The 26,020-nt window shown below is 37.9% G+C and overlaps 2 protein-coding genes across 19 annotated transcripts; both read right to left on the bottom strand.

The window, feature by feature from the left end:
• Positions 1 to 162: 162 nt before the first annotated feature.
• Positions 163 to 9,689, bottom strand: LOC109561282 (seminal plasma acrosin inhibitor A1-like). Of its 9 annotated transcripts, none has more exons than XR_011567733.1 (5): positions 6,775 to 6,789; positions 4,033 to 4,733; positions 3,056 to 3,097; positions 1,987 to 2,098; positions 163 to 544 (listed from the first exon to the last, which is right to left on the bottom strand). XR_011567733.1 is itself a non-coding variant. In XM_070793801.1 (5 exons), coding segments are annotated over exons 1-5 (258 nt in total). In that variant the 5' UTR covers positions 4,623 to 5,630; the 3' UTR covers positions 163 to 542. The 9 variants fall into 9 exon arrangements, 3 of the variants coding, with proteins under 3 accessions (XP_070649902.1, XP_070649900.1, XP_070649901.1); XR_011567737.1 differs by lacking the exon at positions 6,775 to 6,789 and having other exon boundaries at positions 4,033 to 4,109; positions 4,475 to 5,265; XR_011567738.1 differs by lacking the exon at positions 6,775 to 6,789 and having other exon boundaries at positions 4,033 to 4,109; positions 4,545 to 5,265.
• A 3,334-nt stretch (positions 9,690 to 13,023) lies between these two features.
• Positions 13,024 to 25,814, bottom strand: LOC139184193 (serine protease inhibitor Kazal-type 10-like). 10 transcript variants are annotated; one of them, XM_070793797.1, is made up of 4 exons: positions 24,229 to 25,106; positions 23,983 to 24,084; positions 20,840 to 20,955; positions 13,024 to 19,917 (listed from the first exon to the last, which is right to left on the bottom strand). In XM_070793797.1, exons 1-4 carry the CDS (start codon positions 24,367 to 24,369, stop codon positions 19,872 to 19,874), a joined length of 405 nt encoding a protein of 134 aa, XP_070649898.1. In that variant the 5' UTR covers positions 24,370 to 25,106; the 3' UTR covers positions 13,024 to 19,871. The 10 variants fall into 10 exon arrangements, 1 of the variants encoding a protein (XP_070649898.1); XR_011567726.1 differs by lacking the exon at positions 13,024 to 19,917 and having other exon boundaries at positions 24,229 to 24,333; positions 24,756 to 25,814; XR_011567727.1 differs by lacking the exon at positions 13,024 to 19,917 and having other exon boundaries at positions 24,229 to 24,333; positions 24,816 to 25,811.
• Positions 25,815 to 26,020: the final 206 nt, after the last annotated feature.

Raw genomic sequence — 26,020 nt, 5'->3', positions numbered from 1 at the left:
GGATGAGATGGTTGGATGGCATCACTGACTCAGTGGACATGAGTTTGGGGTGGACTCCAGCAGTTGGTGATGGACAGAGAGGCCTGGCGTGCTGCAGTCCATGAGGTCATAGAGTCAGACACGACTGAGTGACTGAACTGAACTGAATCCAATCCAACCACAAAAAAGAAAGGGTATTTTAATAGAGATAATGGTATTTAACATTTTATTGACTGGAATATTCATGATTACAAATTGCATTAGGTTTTCTGTTATTGAACGCACAAATAAGATAGGTTTTTCAACCATCATTTTATAATCGAAAATAGAAATCTTTCACTGGCAGGCTCTTAGAGTTGAAAAATTCTCCAACAATCTGTACTACATCTTGTGTACTACTGAAGGGTTAGTCTGCTCATCTAGGAATTTAAAGCCCTGATTGCGATGACTGGTTGTTAAATCCACGGCAAAATAGGATTGCAATAAAAGCCATAGGAATGTGCGGTTGAGGCAGAGTCAGCAACAACGACCCCAATGACTGAAATCAAATTTTCCTCTGTTTTCTCTGTAAAGAAAGAAAAAGAAAAAAAATTTTTTTTAAGTATTTAAAATTGTCTGAGTGTTGCACTAAATGCTTCTCCATGAGGATTTTTGACTGTGAGAGAGCCAGGAGGGCTCTGCTCCCTTCCACGAGCAGTGGGCCCCTCCCACCCCCACTACCCTGCACAGGTCCTCCTGATCCCCTAGGGCAACTTGACTCTTCCTACATGCTCCCTCCTGACTCAACCTGGGAACCCTCCCAGACCTCAGGAGGAGGAGTAGAGATTGTTTTCCTGGTTCTCTAGAAGTAGAAGCCCACCTGGGGATTCAGTGAGAGGAAACACCAGTAAGAGAAAATGAGGCAGGAGGTAGGAAGGCTGGCTGAACCCTCAGACTGAAAACTCCATCAGGGGGAAGGAGGCAGGAAGTGACATTGGGTGAAAGTGTCCTAGACTGCCCTGCTCTCTGAAGAAAGTTTGGAGTCCTGCCATGGAGTTCAGGGGACAAAATGGAGCATCCCCTGGATAGTTTTTCCTGACATAATGAGAATTCCTTTCTGACATAAATTGTGATGGATTCAAATTTCTGAAGTCAGTAGAGTTTCTTTTTTTTTTTTTTTTAATCTATTTATTTTTTATTGAAGGATAATTGCTTTAGAGAATATCGCTGTTTTCTGTCAAACCTCAACATGAATCAGCCATAGGTATACATATATACCCTCCCTTTAGAAACTACCTCCCATCTCCCTCCCCACCCCAGCCCTCCTGGTTGATACAGAGCCCCTGCTTGAGTTTCCTGAGCCATACAGCAAATTCCCTGTTGGTTATCTATTTTGCATATGATAATGTAAGTTTCCATATTATTCTTTCCATACATCTCACCCTCTCATCCCCTCTCCCTATGTCCATAAGTCTATTCTCTATGTCTGTTTCTCCATTGTTGCCCTGTAAATAAATTCTTCAGTACCGTTTTTCTAGATTCCGTATATATGTGTTAGAATATGGTATTTATCTTTCTCTTTCTGATTCACTTCACTCTGTATAATTGGTTCTAGGTTCATCCACCTCATTAGAACTGATGAAGTCAGTAGAGTTTCTTGCTCAGTTATACTGCCTGTAGTTTGGAGCTACATTATGAGGTTATCATTCAGCCTCTGGAGTTAAGAATTACATTGTATTGGTAAGCAGACTGCCAGTAGTAAGTCATAGCAATAAAATCCAGTTAATGTAATGATTTATGCATGTGGGTAATATCCAGCAGGGATATACTTTGAGGTCAAATAAAACTACTTTTAGGAATATGACTTCAGGGGAAGGTACCGGCATGTCTCTATGGCTTTCACAGAGAAAAAACAGTTACTTTCCGTGTAGACTGAACCTTGGCTAGCAGAAACATGGATGTTCCTATTATTTTCTGGTTGTTTCTTCATTATGTTGGGAGAACCAATATTTAGTCATGTGTTCTTACAGCTTTTTACTGCAGAAATAGCATTTATTGGAGTATGTTTTGCCATTCGTTGCACAGATTGGATCTTTTTCTTTTGTGCAAAAGTGTAATTGATCCTTATACACGTTACATTCTGGCTGATAAACAAAGAGACAACATCAAATTTTTCAGATAATGAACTTTTTGAATAAAATATTCCTTATTCTTCATACAACATTGTATGCATCAAAATAGAATAAATGTTTTCTATATTGAGATTAAGTATAAACATCAAGTATCAACAACCAGTTTAGACATAAAAATATACTGATATGTTTTTACAACCCCAGTGTTATGTTTTAAAAACATTCAAATAGCTGGATACATTTTAATAATTTAGCCACTCTGCCCCTATTTCTTCTCATACCTGAGTGAGATTTTCCTCATTATCTCATAGCACAAGAAATGATAAAAGTGAATGTATTGTGAGTCTACTGTTTTTCTCAATAGTTTCATTACTAGATCATTTTATAGTTTCAGATTGTCACCCTATATGTATGTATTCATATATATGACTGTTTGTATATGTGTGTTTAACCATATATGTATATATGTAATTTGGTGAGTGATGACTCTGTAGTCAATGTACATAATTAAGCAATAATGTGTGTATTCTTAGATGACATGCTCTTTTAACATCTTTAATTACCTTTATTTATTTAGATGTTTAGAAGTATAATTGATTTTCTTCATCTCTATGTAATATTTGACTCTGTGTAAAAATGATTAGTTTACATTCCTTTCAGTGAACTTATTTTTCTTAAGCTTCTTATTTGTGAGGAAAAAAAATCTTACTTTAAACATCCTTTTCAGATGCCTGTCTGCCTAATAATAAAATGTTGAATGATGTGGTAATTTTACCTTGTAAAAAGACAAACGGTTTAATATGTCTGGTAAGGTTCTGTTTTTTGAACTTAGTGTAATAATGACACTTTATGTTACTTTTTGAAGGGTTATTATGTTTTACTTTTTCTGGTGAAATTTTCTATTAAAATTTAAAATATAAAAATAATTTAAAAAATTTCAATTTCCAAATTAAAGTACTATGAACTTGCCCTTTTGCGAATTTCTCCAGAAGGTACAAAAGCAGTTTCTGCAACCAACACACAAAAAAAGAAAATTAAAAAGAAGAAGATGAAGAGAGAAAAACACTGTCTTTGTTGGGAAGTACCCACATCTTTTAATAGCAAAATACTATGCAAGTTGCCTACCCCAAACCCCTCCCATAATGAAGTGAGGCTTTTGTGGCAATATCAAAATAATTTCACAAAATAACTTGAAGTCTGGAAACAATTCTAAATTCATCTCACTCTGTGAAAAATGACGTATGGCTTAATAATCACCAAACCCTTCTGTGGAGATCCCTTTTTCCCTGTATTTATATGTGAGACATTCTTGTCAGAGAAAACAACATCTTGCTTAGTGCCATGTAATATGCTTCTATGAAGTCACTTAATATGAAGAAGTAAATGACTATTTAATTCCTTTGTACTCAGCTTGAGGTTCATGGATCACTTTAATACCTTTAAGCTACTCTACTCTGAAATTGATGGGCTGCCTTTGCTTTAAGAAAGATAAGTTTTCAGCAGAGGGATCAATTACTTCTCTCCTTACACAAAACCTTGTCCTTAATACACTTGGAGCCAGCAAACAAGGAGTTGGATTGTCGAGGGATACTGGGTCTAGAGGACAGTATTACTCCCCACACTCTGCATTTAGCAACCATGAAATCTGACTTCCAAAAGAGGGGAAATTAGATAGATATCTTTAGTCTTAAATGAACAAACCACTAAATTCTACTGCTCATTCTAAACACCCTCTCTGTCGCCACCTTTCTAAAGTAGGAAATCAAAACCAATCTGATGTAATTTTAAAAAAGATATTTGTAACATATCCCATTTCATTTTGCCAGTTTAAGTATTACACACCCAGGACATCAAGCGCCTCCCTTCCTAAATGATGGTAGTTGTTTCCTGCATTTTCTATGATGTGTGAATGGCTTCATCTAGGATTGAAAAATTTACTCACCACAATAAAGAGGAAATGCCAAGCCAATGATTAAAATAGCTTTGATCCATGATGAGAAGAAGGACATGTTATCAAGTCTGTGGAAGATACCTTAAAGAGTGTTTGCAACAATGGTACATGACACATTAGGTAGATAGACTCCAGAACCAGGTTCTAGATAGCTTCTTGTTTCTAAAGCAATGACTCCCACCTCCTAGATAACTATTTATTGTACCTTTCCCTCGAACCTACAATTCAATAAAATAAAGTGTCATTGTTGGAAGGCTTCCCCCAGAGACGTTTAAGAGAGCCCAGGAAAATAACACTGTTGACAAAGTGAAAAGAACTGATTACTCTCTCAGCTTTTCTGTCAGCCAGCCTGGTTGCCTGTAGTACCAATGCACGTTTGGGTCTCAGTTCTTTTCCTCAGGAAATAGAAACAGTTATTTCTGGAAAGACTAACCTGGAGCAGTCCTCCTGGAATGGTACACGCCAGGGTACCCACGCCTTCCTAGAGTCCCCACCTGGCCTACCTGACAGTGAGATAATGGGGAGTGATGTCAGCGGCTCTGGAGACTGTGGCTGTCTTGCTCACCTGCCTCCTCAGCCATCTCCTTCCAGCTCAGTCTCTTTTATTGTTCCTCTGGTGAGGAGTTTGATGGGGTAAGATTGATGGCCCAGGACAGATAAGACACAGAGCTATTCTGTGTCCTTACTGGAAGCTGTAAAGTAGGTCAGGAGAGATGCTTCACAAGTAACCCTCCATTAATCTTCCCTCCGTAGGAGGCTTGGGAACAACTTGATCTTATGTACCCAGAAATATGGGGAAGGTTACAGATCCTAAGATAGAGAAGAGAGGCTAAAGCTTTCCAAGCATGAGTTGAACAAAGTAAAGAGAGTCAAGCAGGAAAGAAGAGTCTGGGGATGGTAATTAGATAATTAAGGGCATAAGCTCTCAAACGTGTTCAAAACTGTTGGCATATTACAATTTCCTGGGAAATGGTAAAAATAATGCATTCACCATCTTGCAATCAGAATTGTGAATCAGTTACTAGAAGAGCATACCTGGATAGTGTAAAAGTATTTTAAATTGAGATAACTGACATACAACATGGCATAAATTTAGGATGTACAGTGTGTTGATTTGATTGTTTATCTTTTTTACCATGATTACCAGTGTGGTCTTACGTAATACCTTTGTCATGGTAATTACTTCTATTTTTTTCTTTGTAGTAAGAGCAATGAAGTTCATAACAGAGTACTGTTGACTATAATCACCACACTGTGCATTAGATGTCCAGAACTTACTTTTTGGAGCAGAAGACACTGAAAGGTGGGGAGTGAAGTTGAGACTAAATGAAACAATGCTTTAAATTACATGGTAAAATTTAATTTTACATCAGAGATGTTTGGGGATATTTTTGAGGTATTGGAGGCTTTGTTGTTGTTGTTGTTTTTTTATGCAGAGAATTTTTCATTGTTATGTTTTCTTATCAGCTCCTATAGTCTGACTTAGTGGAAAGAGCATTGGCAGGAGAAGGATCCAAGTACAAACCCCATCTATCAGTGAGTCACCTGGACTCAATATTCAAACTGCATAATCTACAGTTTTCTTATTGTAAATATGAGAATTATAGTATCTATCTTATATATTTGTGATAAATGAAGATAAAACATTTAAACCCTCTGCGCTTGTTTTGTATTGGGTGGATATCCTCACCTCAATTCTTTCTGCTACTTTTTTTCAGTGAAGAAATCTAGGGTTTTTAAAAAGACATTTTGAGACAGGTAATTTTCCTGCCAATTCAATGTGTTGAATTAAAAATTATGCACAATGTAAAAGTTGAGGGTTATGTTTTATTCGGTGGACGTACTGAGGACTTCAAGCCCAGGAGGCAGCATCTCAAGTAGCAATGAGAAAACAACTCCAAGGAGGTGCAGGGGGAGCTAGGATATATAAGAGTTTTGCAACCAAGGGAAGTTAATAGGAACAAAAGTATACTGTTAATAAAAGAAATTTAGATATCTCAGTGTAAGGAATTTAACACTTTTCTATGTATGGGAAGATGCAGAGTCTGGGCTCACTGAAATCCTTCCTTTGGTATACATGCCAGCAGTCCTGCGCTTTCACAGAGTTCTTCAGGACTCACGCATGGGAGTGGCTGTGGTCTAATGGCTGCTAGATGGCAGATTTTCTTTGTTTCCTTCCTGAGTTTCCTCAGGGCTCACCAGCTCACCATCAGTGGTGGCTGTAATCACCAATGACTATGACTTCCTTTGCTTACTGATATGGCAGGGAATATTTTATTTTTCAGTTTGAAGAGCCCACATTTGACATGTACAGAAAGTGTTCCTTTACTATAGTGAAATGGATATTGTGCTTATACTTCCTCTTTGAATTTTGCACAAAGATACCATCAGTGAAGCCTGTGGCAGACCTGTGCTTCCAGGACAGGACATTTTAGAGAAGAGTAAACTGAAGCCTAGAGGTGAAGTCGTGGGGTAGCTCTTTATACCCATTTAATGCATATTTGTTGGCAAAGATTAAGAACAGGAGAGACTGCCTAGGAATCTCAGCAGGCTTCAAGTGTTTTTAAATTAATCAGTGAAGGTAATGTTAGATGGCTATTTAGTATTGCTTCACAAGGAAAAAACAAGGAAATGAAACACCTGTCCAATGTATCCAAAAAAATTGCTGAAAGAAATTACAGAAGACCTAAAGTAATGTAAACAAAGCCCATGTTCATAGTTTGGAAAACTTACCATTGTTCAGAGAGCAGTAACGGCTAAAGCAATCTGTATATTCACTGCAAAAATGTTCAGGGTGTTACAGCAGGCAGGTAACTAGGTATGACCAGAGAAATGTGGGCAGGGACCGCATAGCAGGAAATTTTGCATCTTGTAAACAGAAGGGGTTCATGGGCAGACAAAGAAAAGAAGGAACCTTCACATTGACAGAAAATCACACATTTTAGGTGGACATGTCCTGAAAGCAGACTAAGAAAGGTAGGCATCTCCTGCTTGAGAATGTAACCTGTTGCTCATTGTGCTGTCATTTCAATAAAATAGCCTTACAGACAAGACGGACTCATCATGCACCAACACTATGACACTTATGATCTAAGCTATAAAAGGACAAAAACCCTATTCCCTGAGGGAAAATGGAGCTCGGATCAAAGTCAGGGACCAAGACTCCAAAACTCCTCCTTCCCAAGTTAATGTTCCACCCATTCATTTGTATGCCTCTCATAACTGGCTTGCTAAAGAAACCCAGGGCAGCAGCGTCTCACCTGCCTGCCTGCTCTCCCTCTGAGAATGTTCTTGTTTAAATAAATTCTCAGTTTCCTAATCTCCCTGTGTCATCTCCAGATTTCTTCACGAGGAAGAAAGAACCTTAAAATTCACTGGAAACAAGAGTTCCCACTGCCCTTTTTGCTGAAATTGACAATCTGATACTAAAATTCACGTTGGCATTCAAGGGACCTTGTGTAGCCAAAAAAATCTTGAAAAAAGTTGGGGATCCACATATGCAGATTTGACGCCTACTATAAAGTTGTACTGATTAGGCAAAAAACAAGAAAACTGTGCTAAAAACATAAGAACAAACATAGAAAAATGGTACAGAATAAGTCATACATGCGTACTGCATTGATTTTTAAAACTGTTTTTTACAGCAATTATAGGTTTACCTTAAAATTGAGGGGGAAGTATAGAGATTTCCCACATACTCCCTGCTCCATACATGCAAAGCTTCCCACTTACTAACATCATTCACCAGATGTTATGTTTTCTTTCTTTTTTTTTAATCAAGGACAAACTTACACTGACTCACCCAAAGTTCATAGTTTACTTTAGGAGTCACTCTTGGTGTTGTACATTCTATGTCTATGTGCAAAAATTTAATGAAATATATCCACCATCTAGTCAAGGCTATGGTTTTTCCAGTAATCACGTATGGATGTAAGAAGTGGACTATAAAGAAAGCTGAGCCCCAAAGAATTGATGCTTTTGAACTGTGGTGTTGGAGAAGACTCTTGAGAGTCCCTTGGACTGCAAGGAGATCCAACCAGTCCATCCTAAAGGAGATCAGTCCTGGGTGTTCATTGGAAGGACTGATGTTGAAGCTGAAACTCCCATACTTTGGCCACCTGATGCTAAGAGCTGACTCATTTGAAAAGACCCTGATGCTGGGAAAGATTGATGGCAGTAGGAGAAGGGGACGACGGAGGATGAGATGATTGGATGGCATCACCGACTCAATGGACATGAGTTTGAGTAAACTCCGGGAGTTGGTGATGGACAGGGAGGCCTGGCATGCTGTAGTCCATGGGGTTGCAAAGAGTTGGACATGACTGAGCAACTGAACTGAACTGATCCACCACTGTAGTATTATACAGAATAATTTGACCACCCTAAAAATCCCTGTGTTCTGTCTATTCATGTCTCTCCCTTTGCTCCAACTCAGACTCTGGCAACCACTGATCTTTTTATTGTATAAGTAGTTTTACCTTTTCTGGAAGGCCATGTAGTTAGAATCCTACAATATATAGGCTATTCAGATTGGCTTCTTTCACTGAGTAATATGCATTTATATTTCCTCTATGTTGTCATGGCTTAATAGCTTATTATTTTTATTGTTGAATAGTATTCCTTTGTTTGTATGTACAAAAGTTCATTTATCCAACCATGTACTGAGAGATATCTGGGTTGTTTTCAAGTTTTGACAGTGTTAACTGAAAAAAGAAAAATGCACAAGGTGAGAGTTATGAGTTAAGTTTTATTTGAGGAAAAATGAGAACTATAGACCAGGAGACAGCATTTCAGATAGCTCTGAGAAACTGTTCCAAAGAGGTAGGAGGGAAAGTCAGTATATATGTGATTTGGGTGAAAGGGGAGTACATGCAGTCAAGCACATTTTTTTACAGAAGGTTTCTGCTGTTCTCACGAAGGTTACTGCTAGTCATGAGGAGAAGACTTCCCATGAAGAATTTTAATACTTTTCTAGGTATGAGGAGATGCAAGAATCAGGCTCATAAAATCACCTCCTGAAAATATCTATCTGAAGACCTCTTCTGCTAGTTTTTCCCAGAGCACCGAGTGCTTCATTCCTGATCTCCACCCTGAATTCCTTTCAGAGAGTGTTAGAAGGGCAGCAGCTACAGCAGCTCATAGTTTGATCATTATAGAGGCAGATGGCAAGTGCCAGTTTGTAGGTGACAACAATTATGAACAAAGTGACTGAACTAATAGAGGTTTTTATCTGGTCATGAATTTTCAGTGCCTTAGTAAATACCAAGATCACAATTATTGGATCATATGGTATGCGTATGTTTAGTTTTGTAAGAAACTACCAAGCTGTCTTCCAAAATAGTGCCACACATTTTGGAGCCTTTCCAAATATTGCACATCCTGGACAGCATTTAGTGTTCTCCATGTTCCAGATCTTAGCCATTGTCTTAGATGTGCAGTGGTATCTCATTCTTTATTTTTTTTTTAATTTGAATTTCTTTGATGACATATATGATGTAAAGCATCTTTTCATGTGCTTACTTGCCATCTGTATATCCTCTTTGATGAAGTGTTAAGGTCTTTGGCCCATTTTTCAATCAGATTGTTCGTTTTCTTTTTTATTGAAGTATAATTGATTTCCACTCTTGTATTAGTTTTAGGTGTATAGCAAAATGATTCAGATATATATATATATATATATTTTTTTTTTTCTTTCTCAGAGGATTCCATTATAGGTTATCACAAGGTACTAAAATGGTTCTCTCTGTGTTATAGAGTAAATGCTGTTGCTTATCTATTTTATATATAGTAATGTGTATCTGTCAACCCCAGTCTTCTAGTTTATCCCTCCCCACTCCTTTCCTCTTTGGTAACCATATGTCTGATTTCTATGTCTGTAAGCCTGTTTCTGTATTGTAAATAAGTTAATTATTATTATTTTATTTCACATATAAATGGTGTCATATAGTATTTATTTCTGTCTGAGTGAACTCAGTGTAATAACCCCAGGTCCATCCGTGTTGCTGCAAATGGCAGTATTTCATTCTTTTTTATGTTTGGTATTCTGTTTGTATATTTGTGTGTGTGTGTGTGTATGTATATATACACGCATGTGTGTATACTTTTCTATGTTCATTCATTTTATGATAGACCCTTAGGTTGCTTGCATGTTTTGCCTATTGTAAACAGCACTACTGTCAACACTGGGGTCTGTGTATCTTTTCAGGTTAGACTTTTCATATTTTCCAAATTTATGCCCAAGAGTGGGATTCCTGGATCATATGGTAGCTGTATTTTTAGAAGGAACCTCCATACTTTTTTCCATAAAGCCTGCACCAGTTTACACACCTACCAACAGTGTATGAAGTTTCCTTATTCTCCATACCCACTCTAACTTTTATTATTGCAGAATTTTTGACGATGGCCATTCTTTCCAGTATGATATGATACCAGTGGCTTTGAATTGCATTTCTCTAATAATTAGTGATGTGAAGCATCTTTTCATGTGCCTGTTAGCCATCTGTATGTCTTCTTTGGATAAATGTCTATTCAAGTCTTCTACCTACTTTTGATTAGGTTTTTCATTTTCTTTTTTAAATATTGAGTTATATAAGCTATTTGCATATTTTGGAAAATAAGCCCTTATCATTTACAAATATCTTCCCCCTTCCCTGATAGCTCAGTTGGTAAAGAATCCACCTGCAATGCAGGAGACCCCAGTTTGACTCCTGGGCTGGGAAAATCCGCTTGAGTAGGGATAGGCTACCCATTCCAGTATTCTTGGGCTTTCTGTGTGGCTCAGCTGGTAAAGAATTTGCCTGCAGTGTGGGATACCTGGGTTTGATCCCTGGGTTGGGAAGATCCCCTGGAGAAGATCCCACTCCAGTATTCTGGCCTGGAGAATTTCATGGGGTCAAAAAGAGTCAGACACAGGTGAGCGACTTTCACTCTTGACTTCCCATTTCATACACACGGCACGTGGGTTTTGCTGATTTGCATCATAGAATGTTTTGCCTATGTTCTCTTCTAGGAGTTTTACCGTGGCATGTCCTAGATTTAGTCTTTAAAGCATTTTGAGTTTATTTTTCCATCTGGTGTGAGGGAGTGTTCTAATTCATTGATTTGTATATGGCCATCCTGCTTTCCTAGGACCACCTGGGGAAGAGACTGTCTTCTTTCCATTGTCTATTCTTGCCTCTTTTGTCATAAAGTGAAAGAAAGTGAAATCGCTCAGTCGTGTCCGACTCTTTGCGACCCCATGGACTGTAGCCTACCAGGCTTCTCTTTCCATGGGATTTTCCAGGCAAGAGTACTGAAGTGGGTTGCCATTTCCTTCTCCAGGGGATTTTCCTGACCCAGGGATCGAACCCAGGTCTCCTGTATTGCGGGCAGACGCTTTACCCTCTGAGTTACCAGGGAAGACCGTAAGTGTTTGAGTTTACTCCTGGGCTCTCTATTCTGCTCCACTGATCTACATGTCTGTGCTTGTGCCAATACCATGCTGTTTTGATTACTCGAACTTTGTAGTATTGTCTGAAGTCTGGGAGGATAACACTTTCATCTTTAGTCTTTTTCCTCAGAATTACTTTAGCAATTCTCTTTCTTTTGTGGTTCCATATAAATTTTTGGATGATTTGTGCTAGTTCTGGGAAAAAAGTCATGGGTAATTTGATAGGGATTACATTAACTATGTAGATTGTTTTGGGTAGTATGGCTGCTTTAGGGTTGTTTGTTTTATTATCACTGAGATTTAAATGTTCTTTGTATATCTTGGATAACAGTCCTTTATCAGATGGATCTTTTGCAAATCTTTCTCCAAGTCTATGGCTTGTGTTTTCATTCTCTTGATATTATCTTTCACAGAACTGAACTTTTAATGAAGTCCAATTTGTCAGTTATTTCTTTCATGGGTCAAGTCTTTGGTATTTTATCTAAAAAGCCATCACCATACCCAGGGTCATTTATGTTTTTTCTTATATTATCTTTTAGAAGTTTTACAGTTTTACATTTTACACTTAGATCTGTGATCCATTTTGAGTTCATTTTTTGAAAGGGTGTAAGGTCTGTGTCTAGATTAATGTTTTTGCACGTAGATGTTCAGTTGTTCCAGCACCATTTGTTGAGAGACCTATCTTTGCCCTATTGGATGGCCTTTGCTTCTCTGGCCAAGACCAGTCAACTTTATTTATGGAGGGCTATTTCTGGGCTCTCCATTATGTTTCATTTCTCTATTTCTTTTCTAGTACTGCACTCTCTTGATTAATCAATTGATTTTTGACAGTTTTTTTTTTTCTGATTTCTGACTAATTTTTTTCTCAGAAAATTAAAATGCAAAGCAGTATTCTTTTCAACTTATTGTCCTGTGACAGCTGGATTGTCATATGCAAAAGTAGAACATTGTGCCCATAATTCTCACCATATACAAAAATTAACTCAGAATGGATCAAAGATATAAGTGTAGGTACTAATACTATGATACTCTTAGAAGAAAATGTAGGATAAATCTTCATAATCTTGGATTAGGAAGTAATTTCTTATGTATAATATGAAAAACACAGGCAGCAACAGAAACAAAAGAAGCAAATTGAAATTCACTAAAGTTTTTTAAAAATTGCATCAAAGGATGCTATAAAGAACAAAAGACAACCCAAACATGGAAGAAAATATTTGCAAGTTAAATATCTAAAAAACTAAGATCATGACGTCACTTCATTGCAAATAGAAGGGGAAGAAGTAGAAACAGTTACAGATTTGATTTTCTTGAGCTCCAAAATCACTTCAGATGGTGACTAAAGCCAGGAAATTAAAAGACACTTGATCCTTGGAAGAAAAGCTATGACAAACCTAGAGAGCATATTCAAAAGCAGAGAAATCACTTTGCCTACAAAGGTCTGTAAAGTCAAAGCTATGGTTTTTCCAGTATGGATGTGAGAGTTGGACCATAAAGAAGAGTGAGCTCCAAAGAATTGATGCTTTTGAACTGTGGTGCTGAATAAGACTCTTGAGAGTTCCTTGGACAGCAGGAGATCAAATACCAGTCAATCCTCAGGAAATCAACCCTGAATATCATTGGAAGGACTGATGCTGAAGCTATACTTTGGCCACCTGATGTGAACAGATGACTCATTGGAAAGGACCTTGACATTGGGAAAGACTGAGAGCAAGAGGAGAAGGGGAAAACAGAAGATGAGATGGTTGGATGGCTTCACCAACTCAATGGATGTGAGTTTGAGCAAACTCTGGGAGACAGTGAAGGATAGGGAAGCCTGGCATGCTGCAATCCACAGGGTCTCAAAGAGTTGGACATGACTTAGAGACTAAAGAACAACAACAAAGGACCTAGGTGACTAGGTCCTTATGGTTACTAAGGACCTGAAAAAAATGTTAATAGTTACTCATAAGGGAAATGTAAATCAAGCCACAATGAAATACTAGTTTACACCCACTAGGATAGACGTAGGGCTTCCCTGGTGGCTCAAATGGTAAAGAATCTGCCGGCAACATGAGAGATCTGGGTTTGATCCCTGGGTCAGGAAGATCTCCTGGAGAAGGAAATGGCAACCCACTCCAGTATTCTTGCCTAGAGAATTCCATGGACAGAGGAGCCTGGCAGGCCCCAGTCCATGGGGTTGCAAAGAGTCAGACATGACTGAGCAGCTAACATACTACTAGGATAAATGTAATTTATAAAAACTAAAGCATATTTGTGAATTTGTGTGAGAGTATGGAGAAATTGAACCCTCATACAGCCCTAGTGGGAATGTAAATGATGCATTCACTATGGAAAATTTTGACCATTTCCTCCAAAAACATTAAAGATTGAGTTATTATATGAAATTCTACTCTTATGTATGTATAGAGATGTGAAAACATATGATCACACAAATACTTGTATAAGAATGTTAATAGCTGCATTCTTCATTATAGTCAACAAGGAGATACAATCCACAGATAAGTGGATAAAGTAAATTTGATGTATCTACAAGATGGAATATTTAGTCATAAAAAGCAAAGAAATGTAATAGCATGCTACAACATGGATGAACCTTGAAAATCTTATGCTAATTGAAAGGATGTGTTCACAAAAGACAATCTACCTTATATATGTATAGATATACTGGCATATTTTGAAGATATTGTTGGTTTGATTCCAGACCACCAATGAAAAAAATATTTCAATAAAGTGACTGACATTAATTTTTTGCTTTCCCAGTTCATATAAAAGTTATGTTACATTGTAATGTTGCTAAATGTGGAATAGCATCATGTCTTAAAAAATGTACATTCCTTAATTTACAAATTCTTTATTGCTTAAAAATGCTAGCTATCATCTGATTCTTCAAAAGTCATCATAGTAACATCAAAGACCACTTATCGCAGATCAGTATAGCAAATATAAGCAATAATGAAAAAGTATGAATCATTGCAAGAATTACCGAAATGTGACACAGGGACATAAAGTGAGCAAAGCTGTTAGAAAAATGGCACCGATACACTTGTTCACACGGGGTTGCCACAGACCTTCAATCTGTTAAAAACAGTATCCGTGAAGCACAATAAAGCAAAATGCAATAAAATAAGGTATTGCTATATAGATATAGACCTATACATTCCATTTATATGAAAATCACACATGTTGTGTGATTCCATTGATATGTAATGTCCAAAATAGACAGAGAGACCAGATGTAGTTTAGTGGTTGCCAGAAATTATAGATGGGGTGTTGGGAAATTTCCTCAGTTGATTTGTTTGTTTTTACTTGGAATGAGTGAGATGATGGAAATGTTCTGTAATCATATAGTGGTGATAGTTGCACAAAATTGTGAATAAACATATATTTAGAAAACATATAATTTACTTTAAAATGGGACAGTTAAAATTTTATGAATTTTATCTCAATTTCAAAAGCTCTGTTTTCTTTACCAAATGTCAGATTTTAGATATTGTTAAATTTCTAGTGTCTTACTTACATTATGGATTAACTATGGATCTGATGTCTATCCAACATGATCTTTGAAGACCTCCATATGATGTGGAATGTGAGAAGCTGATTCACAAAGCTCGTGTGGAAAACAGTCATGCAATCTGGTAGAATTTCCATTCACTTATGGATACTAATTTCCATCAATACACTAAACCTTCCTAGAGAACAGTTTCATTATTTGCTTTTGCTTACCACCTTTTCCCTATCATTATACAGGGCATGACACATAGTAGGGTTTCTTGTTAATAATATATTGAATAAAAGCAAAAAGAAAAAAATAATTACAATAATTATAGGGAAATGGGAGGCAAGATGGTAGAGTGGAAACTTGAGTGCAATCCCTGTAATAGGCACACTGAAATCACAACTAACTGTTGAACAACCATCAGTAAAAAAGACTGGAACCTACCAAAACAGATAGCGTCAGTGTTAGTCACTCAATCATCCAACTCTTTGCAACCCCATAGACTATAGCCTGCCAGGTTCCTCTGCCCATGGGATTTTTCAGGCAGGAGTACTGAAGTTGGTTGCCTTTTCCTTCTCCAGGCGTTCTTCCCAACCCAGGGATTGCACCCAGATCTCCCACCTTGCAGGCAAACTCTCCACCATCTGAGCTACCAGGGAAGCTCTAGATATATACTACATCTTCTTTATCTATCTATCTTTCAATGGACATTTAGTTGCTTCCATGGCTGTTGTAAATAGTGCTGCATTTACTTTGGATGAACACAGGGTGGCCTGTGTCTTTTCACTTTATAGATAAAACACTTCCCTTGATCTTGGACAAAAGTGTAGTCCAAAAGACTCCGCAATTGTAAAAAAAAAAAAAAAAAGAAGAAGAAGAAGAAGAAGTCAAAGAAAGCTGAGTCATCATTGTTTTCTGCTCTCAAGTAAAAAGAGCCCAGTGTCTGAAATGAGAGGGAAGCTGATGCAGAAGGTTGACTAAATCTGTTTTAGTTCCTCCCCTGTGCCCTCCAATGCCTTGGAACTCCAAGAACAAACATGCTAGCTATGCCTTTTAGGACAAAAAACCACACACATTCTTAGATGATTTGCAGAGTTTCATTTTCCCAAGTATACACTTGCAGGAGGAGATACAAATATCTGCAGATACTCTACATCCAAAGACATAAAGAAGAAACCACCACTAGGTGGTAGAAGGAGCACACTCATGGTATAATCAAATCTCATACCCAGCAGTAGGCCACCTACAAAGTGGAGAAATATTATATCACAGTTCCTCTACAGAGAGAAAGTTCTGAGCCCCACTGCAGATTTCCTAGATGGGGGTCTGACATTGGTAGAAGAAATCTCCAGAGCATTTTCCTTTGAAGTCCTGAATAGCCAAAGCAATAGTGAGAAAGAAAAATAGAGCTGGAAGAATCAGACTCCCTGACTTCAGACTATACTACAAAGCTATGGTAATCAAAACAGTATGGTACTAGAACAAAAACAGAAATACAGCTCAATGAAACAGGATAGAATCCCAGAAATAAATCCACACACCTATGGTTAATTAATCTATAACAAAGGAGGCAAGAACATACAATGGAGAAACGACAGTCTCTTCTATAAGTGATTCTTGGAAAACTGGACAGCAACATGTAAAAGAATAAAATAAGACCATTCTCTAACTCCATATACAAAACTAAAATCAAAATGGATTAAAGACCTAATTGTAAGATCATTTCAGTTCAGTCACTCAGTCGTGTCTGACTCTTTGGGACCCCATGAATCGCAGCCTACCAGGCCTCCCTGTCCATCACCAACACCTGGAGTTTACCCAAACTCATGTCCATTGAGTCGGTGATGCCATCCAGCCATCCCATCCTCTGTCATCCCCTTCTCCTCCTGCCCCCAATCCCTCCCAGCATCAGGGTCTTTTCCAATGAGTCAACTCTTCGCATGAGGTGGCCAAAGTACTGGAGTTTCAGCTTCAACATCAGTCCTTCCAATGAACACCCAGGACTGATCTCCTTTAGGATGGACTGGTTGGATCTCCGTGCAGTCCAAGGGACTCTCAAGCATCTTCTCCAACACCACAGTTCAAAAGCATCAATTCTTCAGCGCTCAGCTTTCTTCACAGTCCAACTCTCACATCCTTACATGACCACTGGAAAAACCATAGCCTTGACTAGAAGGACCTCTGTTGGCAAAGTAATGTCTCTGCTTTTGAATATGCTGTCTAGGTTGGTCATAACTTTCCTTCCAAGGAGTAAGCATCTTTTCATGTAAGATAGGATACTATAAAACTCCTAGAAGGAAAAGTAGGCAGAACACTCTTCAATGTAAATCCTGAAAGTATTTTTTTGGATCCATCTTATAGAGTAATGGAAATAAAAACAAAAATAAACAAATGGAACCTAATTAAACTTAAAAGACTTTGCACAGCAAAGGAAACCATAAATAAAACATAAAACCTACAGAATGACAGAAAATATTGCAAACCACGTGACCAAGAGGCAATTAATTTCCAAAATATAAATAGCTCTTGCAGCTTAATATCAAAAACAACTCAATCAAAAAATTGGCAGATGCCACAGAGAGAAGCCATACAGAGGGCCAACAGGAAATGAAAAGTTACTCAACATCAATAATTATTAGAGAAATATGAATCAGAACTACAATGAGGTACCACCTCATAGCAGTCAAAATGGCAATCATCAAAATGTCTACAAATAATAAATGCTGGAGAGGGTGTGGAAAAAAAGGGGCACTGTTGGTGGGAATGTAAATTGCTACAACCGTTATGGAGAATAGTATGATATTCCTTAGAAAACTAAAAATAGAGATGCCATATGATCCAAGATTCCCTCTCCTGGGCATACATCCATAGAAAACTCTGATTCAAATACATGCACTCAGTGATTCCAGCTGCAGTACTTACAATAGCCAAAAACATGGAACCAACCTAAATGTCTATCAGCAGATGAACGGATAAAGAAGATGTGGTATATATACACATACATAGACATACACAATGGAAAATTATTCAGCCATTAAAAAAGAGTGAAATAAATAACATCTGAAGCAAAATGATGGACTTAAGATTGTCATACCAATTGGAGTAAGCCTGATATTGCTTATATGTAGAATCTAAAACAAAATAATACAAATGAACTCATTTCCAAAACAGAAATATACTGACAGATGTAAAAAACAAACTTATGGTTAGCCAATGGGGAAAGCCAGGAGGGATAAATTAAAGAGTTTGGGATTAACAAATACACAATACTATATAGGGGCTTCCCTGGTGACTCAGACATTAAAGAATCTGCCTGCAATGTGGGAAATCTGAGTCCCATCTCTGGGTTGGGGAGATCCCCTGGAGGAGGACATGGCAATGCACTCCAGTATTCTTGCCTGGAGAATCCCCATGGACAGAGGAGCCTGCCAAGCTACAGTCTTTGGTGTTGCAAAGAGTCAGATACAACTGAGCAACTAAGCACAGCGTAATACTACTTTGTATAAAATAGGTAAACAACAAAGACCTACCATATAGCACAGGGAACTATGCTTAATGTGTAATAGCCTAGAATGGAAAGAATCTGAAAAAGAGTGTGTGTATATGTGTGTGCGTGCACACGTGTGCACACATGCATATATGTATACATACATATATAGCTGAATCACTTTACTGTACACCTGAAGCTAACAGAATATTATAAATCAGTATTCAATTAAATTTTTAAAACATTTTTACAAAGTAGAAGAATGCATGCATGAATTTACCAGCATTCACTGAACAATGTTTTTATAATTTAAAAAAAGGCCATGAAAGTAGTTGAATACATTTTTATAATGTGGCTCCGAATTTGTACATTTTAATGGATACTTTCATTAAGAATTAATACTAAGGAAGGTAAATGAAAGTAACTTCCATTTAGATTATCTTAGAGGTGAAAATGTTTACTGAAAGGGAGAGCAGGTCTGATACCACATATGTAGCAGTTTGAAACTTGCTTTCTAGTAGTCTGCATTTCTGCCATTATAACCAAGCTTTAAATGAGTTTTTGACTGATCAGATTTCACTCAGTTTCTTGTTGGTTGACAGGTAAAGAGAAATAGAGCATCAGACTTGGACTACAAATGAATATCCTAGATCAGTAAAAGCAGAGTTTCCTGGCCTGCCAGGATCACTGAACTGTCTCTTGACGATTTATGAGAGAGAAAATAACATAATTTTTTTTTCTCCCAAGCTTCAGAAATCATACAATATCTTTGAACAGTCTTTGCACTTCATTCAGTTACGTTAATAGATATGTCTTTTGTTTTATAATTTAAGTCTATCCTGGTTAATATTTTTGATCAGAAGATTGACGTGGAGTATTTGTGAGAATTCAAGCCCCCACGTTCCTCTTCTGAAGGGTTTGACTTTTTAGAATAAAGAGAAGCCCAGCTGTCTGTACTTTTAATAAACTCCCAAGTAATGGATTATTTATTGACTTTTGAGACTATTTCCTTAATGATAGTTACCAGAAGTATTTGTGTGCTATAATCCAATAATACAACCAAAAAAACAAGAAAGGGTATTTTAATAAAGAGAATGCTATTTAACATTTTATTGATTGAAATATTCAATATTCATGATTACAAATTCCATTAGATTTTCTATTCTCAAACACACAATTAGGATAGGTTTTTAACTACCAATGTATAATTGAAGAAAGGAAATGGAAATCCTTCATTGAGGGGTTCTTAGAGTTGAAAAATTCTCCAACAATGTATATTCTGGCTTGTGTACTACTGAAGGCTTAGTCTGGTCATCTAAGAATTTAAAGCCTTGACTGAAAGACTAATTGATTGTAGAATCCATAGCAAAATAGGATTGCAATAAAAGCCACAGGAATGTGTAGCTGAGGCAGAGTTAACAACAACCCCAATGACTAAAACCAATATTTCCACTATTTTTTCTGTAAAGAAAGAAAAAGAGAGAAAGAAAAATTATTTTTGAAAAATATTTTAAATTGCTGAAGTATTGCACTAAGTGCTTCTCCATGAGAAGAATCTGACTGCGAGAGAACTAGGAGGGCTATGCTCCCTTCCACAAGCAGCGGGGCCCCTCCCGCCCTCCCTACCCTGCACAAGTCCTCCTGATCCCCTGGGGCTATTTGACTCTTCCTACATGCTCCCTCCTGACTCAACCTGGGAAACTACCCAGACCTCAGGAGGAGGATTAGAGACTGTTTTCCTGGTTCTCTAGAAATAGAAGCCCATCTGGGGATTCAGTGAGAGGAAACATCAGTGAGAGAAAAGGAGGCAGGAAGTAGGATGGGCTGGCTGAACCTTCAAACTGGGAATTCCCTCAGGGGGAAGGAGGCAGGCAGGGAGGTTGGGCAGAAGTGTCCTAGACTGCCCTACTCTCTGAGGAAAGTTTGGAGTCTTGTCATGGAGTTCAGAGGACAAAGTAGACCATCAGAGGAGCTCTTTCTTGATATAAATTGCCAATTGTGATGGATTAAAATTTCTGAAGTTGGTAGCATTTCTTGCTCAATTATGCTTGGAGCTTAACTTAGGCCTCTGAAGTTAAGAATTACTTTATATTGGTGACCCAGATTGCCAACAGTAAGTGATAGTAATTAAATCAAATTAATGTTATTGGTTTATGCTTGTGGGTAATATCCAGCAGGGATACACTTCAAGGTCAAATAAAACTACTTTTAGGAATATGACTTCAGGGAAAGGTACCAGTGTGTTTCTGTGGCTTTCACAAGAAAGAACAATTGTTTTCCATGTATGTTGTGCCTTGACTATCAGAGACATGGATGTTCCTATTATTTTCTGATCGTTTCTTCATTATTTTGGAAGAGGCAGTATTGAGTCTTGTGCTCTTACAGCTTTTTAGTGCAGAAAATGCATTTATTGGCGTACGTTTGGCCATCGGTTGCACAGACTGGATCTACTTCTTTTGTGCAAATATCTAGTTGATCCACATACTTGTTACAATCTGGCTGTTGAACATAAACAGACAAGATAAAATTTTTCAGATAATGAACTTTTTGAATTAAATATTCTTTACTCTTAATACAACATGATATGCATCAAAATCCAATAAATATTTTCTATATTGAGGCTAAAACTAAACATCAAGTATCAACATCTGATTAGATATAAATATATATATTGATATATATATATATATATATTTTTTTTTTTTTTTACTAGCCCAGTGTTATGTTTTAAAAACATACAAATAGCTGGATAAACTCATTTTACAACTTAATGAGATCTTCCCAACCCAGGGATTGAACCCAGGTCTCCCACATTGCAGGCAGACGATTTACCATCTGAGCCACCAGGGAAGCTTGCCTCTATTTCTCCTCATACTTGGGTGAGATTTTCCCCATTACCTCATATCACAAAAAATTATAAAAGTGAATGTGTTATGAGTCTCCTTTTTCTCAGTCATTTTGCTACTATATAATCTGATAGCTTAAATTATCACCATATATGTATGTATTCATATATATGAGTGTTTGTATACTTGTATTTAGCCATATACATATATATGTAATTTGGTGAGTAATGGCTCTGTAGGTAATACACATAAATAAACAATAATGTATGTATTCTCACATGGCCTGCTTTCTGAATGTCTTAAACACCTTCATTTTTTTAGATGTTTAGAAGTATAGTTGATTTTCTTCACCTCTATGTAATATTTGACCCTGTGACAACGTAAAAATTAGTTTACATTCCTCTAAGTAGAAAATTAAAAGATGCTTACTCCTTGGAAGGAAAGTTATGACCAACCTAGATAGCATATTCAAAAGCAGAGACATTACTTTGCCAACAAAGGTCCGTCTAGTCAAGGCTATAGTTTTTCCAGTACTCATGTATGGATGTGAGAGTTGGACTGCAAAGAAAGCTGAGTGCCGAAGAATTGATGCTTTTGAACTGTGGTGTTGGAGAAGACTCTTGAGAGTCCCTTGGACTGCAAGGAGATCCAACCAGTCCATCCTAAAGGAGATCAGTCCTGGGTGTTCATTGGAAGGACTGGTGTTGAAGCTGACACTCCAATATTTTGGCCTCCTGACATGAAGAGCTGACTCATTGGAAAAGACCTTGATGCTGGGAAGGATTGAGGGCAGGGGGAGAAGGGGATGACAGAGGATGAGATGGCTGGATGGCATCACCGACTTGATGGACATGGGTTTGGGTGGGCTTGGTTGTCGGGAGTTGGTGATGGACAGGGAAGCCTGGAGTGCTGCAAATCATGGGGTCGCAGAGTCAGACACAACTGAGCGACTGAACTGAAGTAGAAAAAAAAATTTTTGATCTTCTTGTTTGCTAGGATTATCAATTCTACATTAAAACCACTTTTCAGATGTCTGTATATAATAAGGTTTATTCCCAATAATTTTGAATAATGTGATAATTTTACTTTGTATGAAAAGGCAAACAGTTTTATGTGACTGGGAAGATACTATTTCTTGAACTTGGTGGAATAATGACAGTCTGTTAGTTTTTGAAGGAGTATGTTGTACACTTTTTGGTGAAATTTGCTATTAAAATTTTACACATAAAATAATTTTTTTTTTCATTTCCCAAATTAATTGCTGTGAACTTGCCCTTTTGTGAGTTTCTCCGGAAGGTGCAAAAGCAGTTTCTGCAACCAATAGACAAAAGAAAAATTAAAAAGAGGAAGAAGAGGGAAAACAGTGTCTTTAATGGGAAGTACCCACATCTTTTGGGCTTCCCTGGGGGCTCAGATGGTAAAGAATCCGCCTGCAATGCAGGAGACCTGAGTTCAATCCCTGGGTTGGGAAGATCCCCTGGAGGAGGGCATGACAACTCACTCCAGTATTCTTGCCTGGAGAAGCCCCATGGACCGAGGAGCCTGGTGGGCTACAGTCCATGGGGCTGCAAACAGTCAGGCACGACTGAGTGACTAAGCACACACCCACATCTTTCACTAGCAAAATACTATGTAAGTTGCATACTCAAAATGTCTCACATAATGAGGTGAGGCTTTTGTGGCAGTATCAAAAAAATAATTTCACGAAAGAACTTGAAATCTGGAAACAGAATTCTAAATTCATCGTAATCTGTGAAAATGACTAAGTACAGTTTAATAATCGCCAGATCTCTTGGAGACACTATTTTTTTTCATATTTGTACATGACATATTGTTGTCAGAGAAAACACTGCCTTGCCTCTTGTGCGTCTGTGTGTGTCAGTCACTTAGTTGTGTCCAACTCTCTGTGACCCCATGGACTGCAGTCCACCAGGCTCCTCTGTCCACGGGATTCTCCAAGCAAGAATACTGTAGTGATTGCCTTTTCCTTCTCCAGGGGATCTTCCTGACCCAAGGATCGAACCCAAGTCTCCTGCATTACAGGCAGATTCTTTATCACCTGAGCTATAGGGAAGTCCCTAATATACCTATATGAAGTCACTTAATATGAAGAAGTTAATTACTACTTAATTCTTCCACACTTAACTCGAGTTTCGTGGACAACTTTCATACCTCACAGTTACTCTACTTTGAAATTGATGGGCTGCCTCTGTTTAAAGGAAGATAAGTTGTCAGCAGAGGGATCAATTAGTTCTCTCCTTACACAATGTCTTGACTTTAGTGCACTCAGAGCTGGCAAACAATGAATTGGATTGTCGAGGAATATTGGATCTGAGGACAGTATTACTCCCCACACTCTGCATTTAGAAACCATGAAACCTGACCTCCAAAAAGGGGGAAAATTAGATAAATATCTTTGGTCATAAATTATCAAACACCTAAATTCTATTGCTCATTCTAACCATCCCTTCTGTCTCCATCTTTCTAAAGTGGGAAATGAGAAACCAATATACTGATGCAATTTTTTAAAAGATATTTGTGACATGTCTCATTTCATTTGCCAGTTTAAGTATTACACACCCAGCACAGCAAGTTCCTCCATTCCTGTGTGATAGTAGTTGTTTCCTGCATCTTCTATGATGTTTGAACTGCTTCATCCAGAAGTGAAAAATACACTCACCAGAATAAAGATGAAATGCCAAGCCAATGATGAACATAATGTTGATCCATGATGAGAAGGACATGTTGTTATCAAGTCCGTGGAAGACACCTTTAGGAGTATCTGTAACAGTTGCGCATGCCACTTTAGATAGACTCTTCAGCCAATGTCTACTAAAGACATTGCTCCCACCTAGATGGCTGTTCCTTTTGCTTCCCCACAACCCTACGATTCAATAAAACACGGTGTCATTGTTGGAAGGCTTACCCAGAGACGTTTAAGAGAACCCAGGAAAATAATGCTGTTGACAAAATGGAAAGAACTGATAACTCTCTCAGAAGAAGGGCATGTTATCAAGTCTGTGGAAGATACCTTAAAGAGTGTTTGCAACAATGGTACATGACACATTAGGTAGATAGACTCCAGAACCAGGTTCTAGAAAGCTTCTTGTTTCTAAAGCAATGACTCCCACCTCCTAGATAACTATTCATTTAACCTTTCCCTTGAACCTACAATTCAATAAAATAAAGTGTCATCATTGGAAGGCTTCCCCCAGAGACATTTAAGAGAGCCCAGGAAAATAAGTCTGTTAACAAAGTGGAAAGAACTGATTACTCTCTCAGCTTTTCTGTCAGCCAGCCTGGTTGCCTGTAGTACCAATGCACGTTTGGGTCTCAGTTCTTTTCCTCAGGAAATAGAAACAGTTATTTCTGGAAAGACTAACCTGGAACAGTCCTCCTGGAATGGTACATGCCAGGGTACCCACGCCTTCCTAGAGTCCCCACCTGGCCTACCTGACAGTGAGATAATGGGGAGTGATGTCAGCGGCTCTGGAGACTGGCTGTCTTGCTCACCTGCCTCCTCAGCCATCTCCTTCCAGCTCAGTCTCTTTTATTGTTCCTCTGGTGAGGAGTTTGATGGGGTAAGATTGATGGCCCAGGACAGATAAGACACAGAGCTATTCTGTGTCCTCACTGGAAGCTGTAAAGTAGGTCAGGAGAGATGCTTCACAAGTAACCCCCCATTAATCTTCCCTCAGTAGGAGGCTTGGGGACAACTTGATCTCATGTACCCAGAAATATGGGGAAGGTTAGAGATCCTAAGATAGAGAAGAGAGGCAAAAGCTTTCCAAGCATGAGTTGAACAAAGTAAAGAGAGTCAAGCAGGAAAGAGAAGAGTCTGGGAATGGTAATTAGATAATTAAGGGCATAAGCTCTCAAACGTGTTCAAAACTGTTGGCATATTACAGTTACCTAGGAAATGGTAAAAAATAATGCATTCACCTTCTGGTAATCAGAATTGTGAATCAATTGTTAGAGGAGTAGACCTGTGAAGTAGAAGTGTAAAAGCTCCCAGAGGAGTTTCATGTGTAGCCAGGTTTGGGGGAAGCTTGTCTTGAGGAGAGGGTATAAATATATGGGGTTTTTGTTTGTTTTTAATGGAGATAATGGACATACAACATGACACATATTTAGGGTGTACAATATGTTGATTTGATCATTTATATATTTCATTATGATTACTGCTGTAGTGTTACCTAACACATCTATCATGGTAATTTTTTTTTCTTTGTAATAAGAGCAATGAAGTTTATAACAGAGTACTGTTGACTGTAATCACTACGCTGTGCATTAGATGTCTAAAACTTACTTTCCGGAGCAGGAGAGAGTGAAAGGTGGGGAGTGAAGTTGAGACTGAATGAAGCAATGCCTTAAATTATGGTAAAAATTTGATTTTACATCAGAGATACTTGGGGATATTTTTGAGATATTTTGAGATATCGTAGCCTTTTTTTAAAATGCATAGATTTTTTTCATTGGTTTTTGTCTTAATCATCTCCTTCAGTCTGACTCAGTAGAAAGAGCACTGCAGGTAAAGGATACAAGTACAAACCCCATGTATCACCGAGTCACCTGGACTCAATATTCAAACTGCATAATCCACAGTTTTCTTAGTATAAATACAAGAGTTATAGTATCTATCTTATATGTTTGTGATAAATGGGGATAAAACATTTAAACTCTCTGTGCTTAAGTTGTATGTTGGATGGTCATTTGTC

Source organism: Bos indicus, chromosome 7, assembly GCF_029378745.1.
Source record: "Bos indicus isolate NIAB-ARS_2022 breed Sahiwal x Tharparkar chromosome 7, NIAB-ARS_B.indTharparkar_mat_pri_1.0, whole genome shotgun sequence".
Lineage (NCBI taxonomy): Eukaryota > Metazoa > Chordata > Mammalia > Artiodactyla > Bovidae > Bos > Bos indicus.
The sequence above is the reverse complement of the archived record's forward strand: the minus strand, read 5'-3'. Positions and strand labels throughout refer to the sequence as shown.

Excerpts from the sequence above, each read along its gene's own strand:
- LOC109561282 (XM_070793799.1), bottom strand. Across the intron at positions 2,099-3,055 it reads AGAAATTCGCAAAAGGGCAA|AATGTAACGTGTATAAGGAT; the intron begins GTTCATAGTACT and ends TTTATCAGCCAG. Across the intron at positions 545-1,986 it reads TATTTCTGCAGTAAAAAGCT|AGAAAACAGAGGAAAATTTG; the intron begins GTAAGAACACAT and ends CTTTCTTTACAG.
- LOC139184193 (XM_070793797.1), bottom strand. The coding sequence starts at position 24,369 with ATGTGTCATGTACCATTGTTGCAAACACTCTTTAAGGTATCTTCCACA. Across the intron at positions 24,085-24,228 it reads GTTCTCTTAAACGTCTCTGG|ATACTCCTAAAGGTGTCTTC; the intron begins GTAAGCCTTCCA and ends CAACTGTTACAG. Across the intron at positions 19,918-20,839 it reads ATTTTCTGCACTAAAAAGCT|AAAAAATAGTGGAAATATTG; the intron begins GTAAGAGCACAA and ends CTTTCTTTACAG.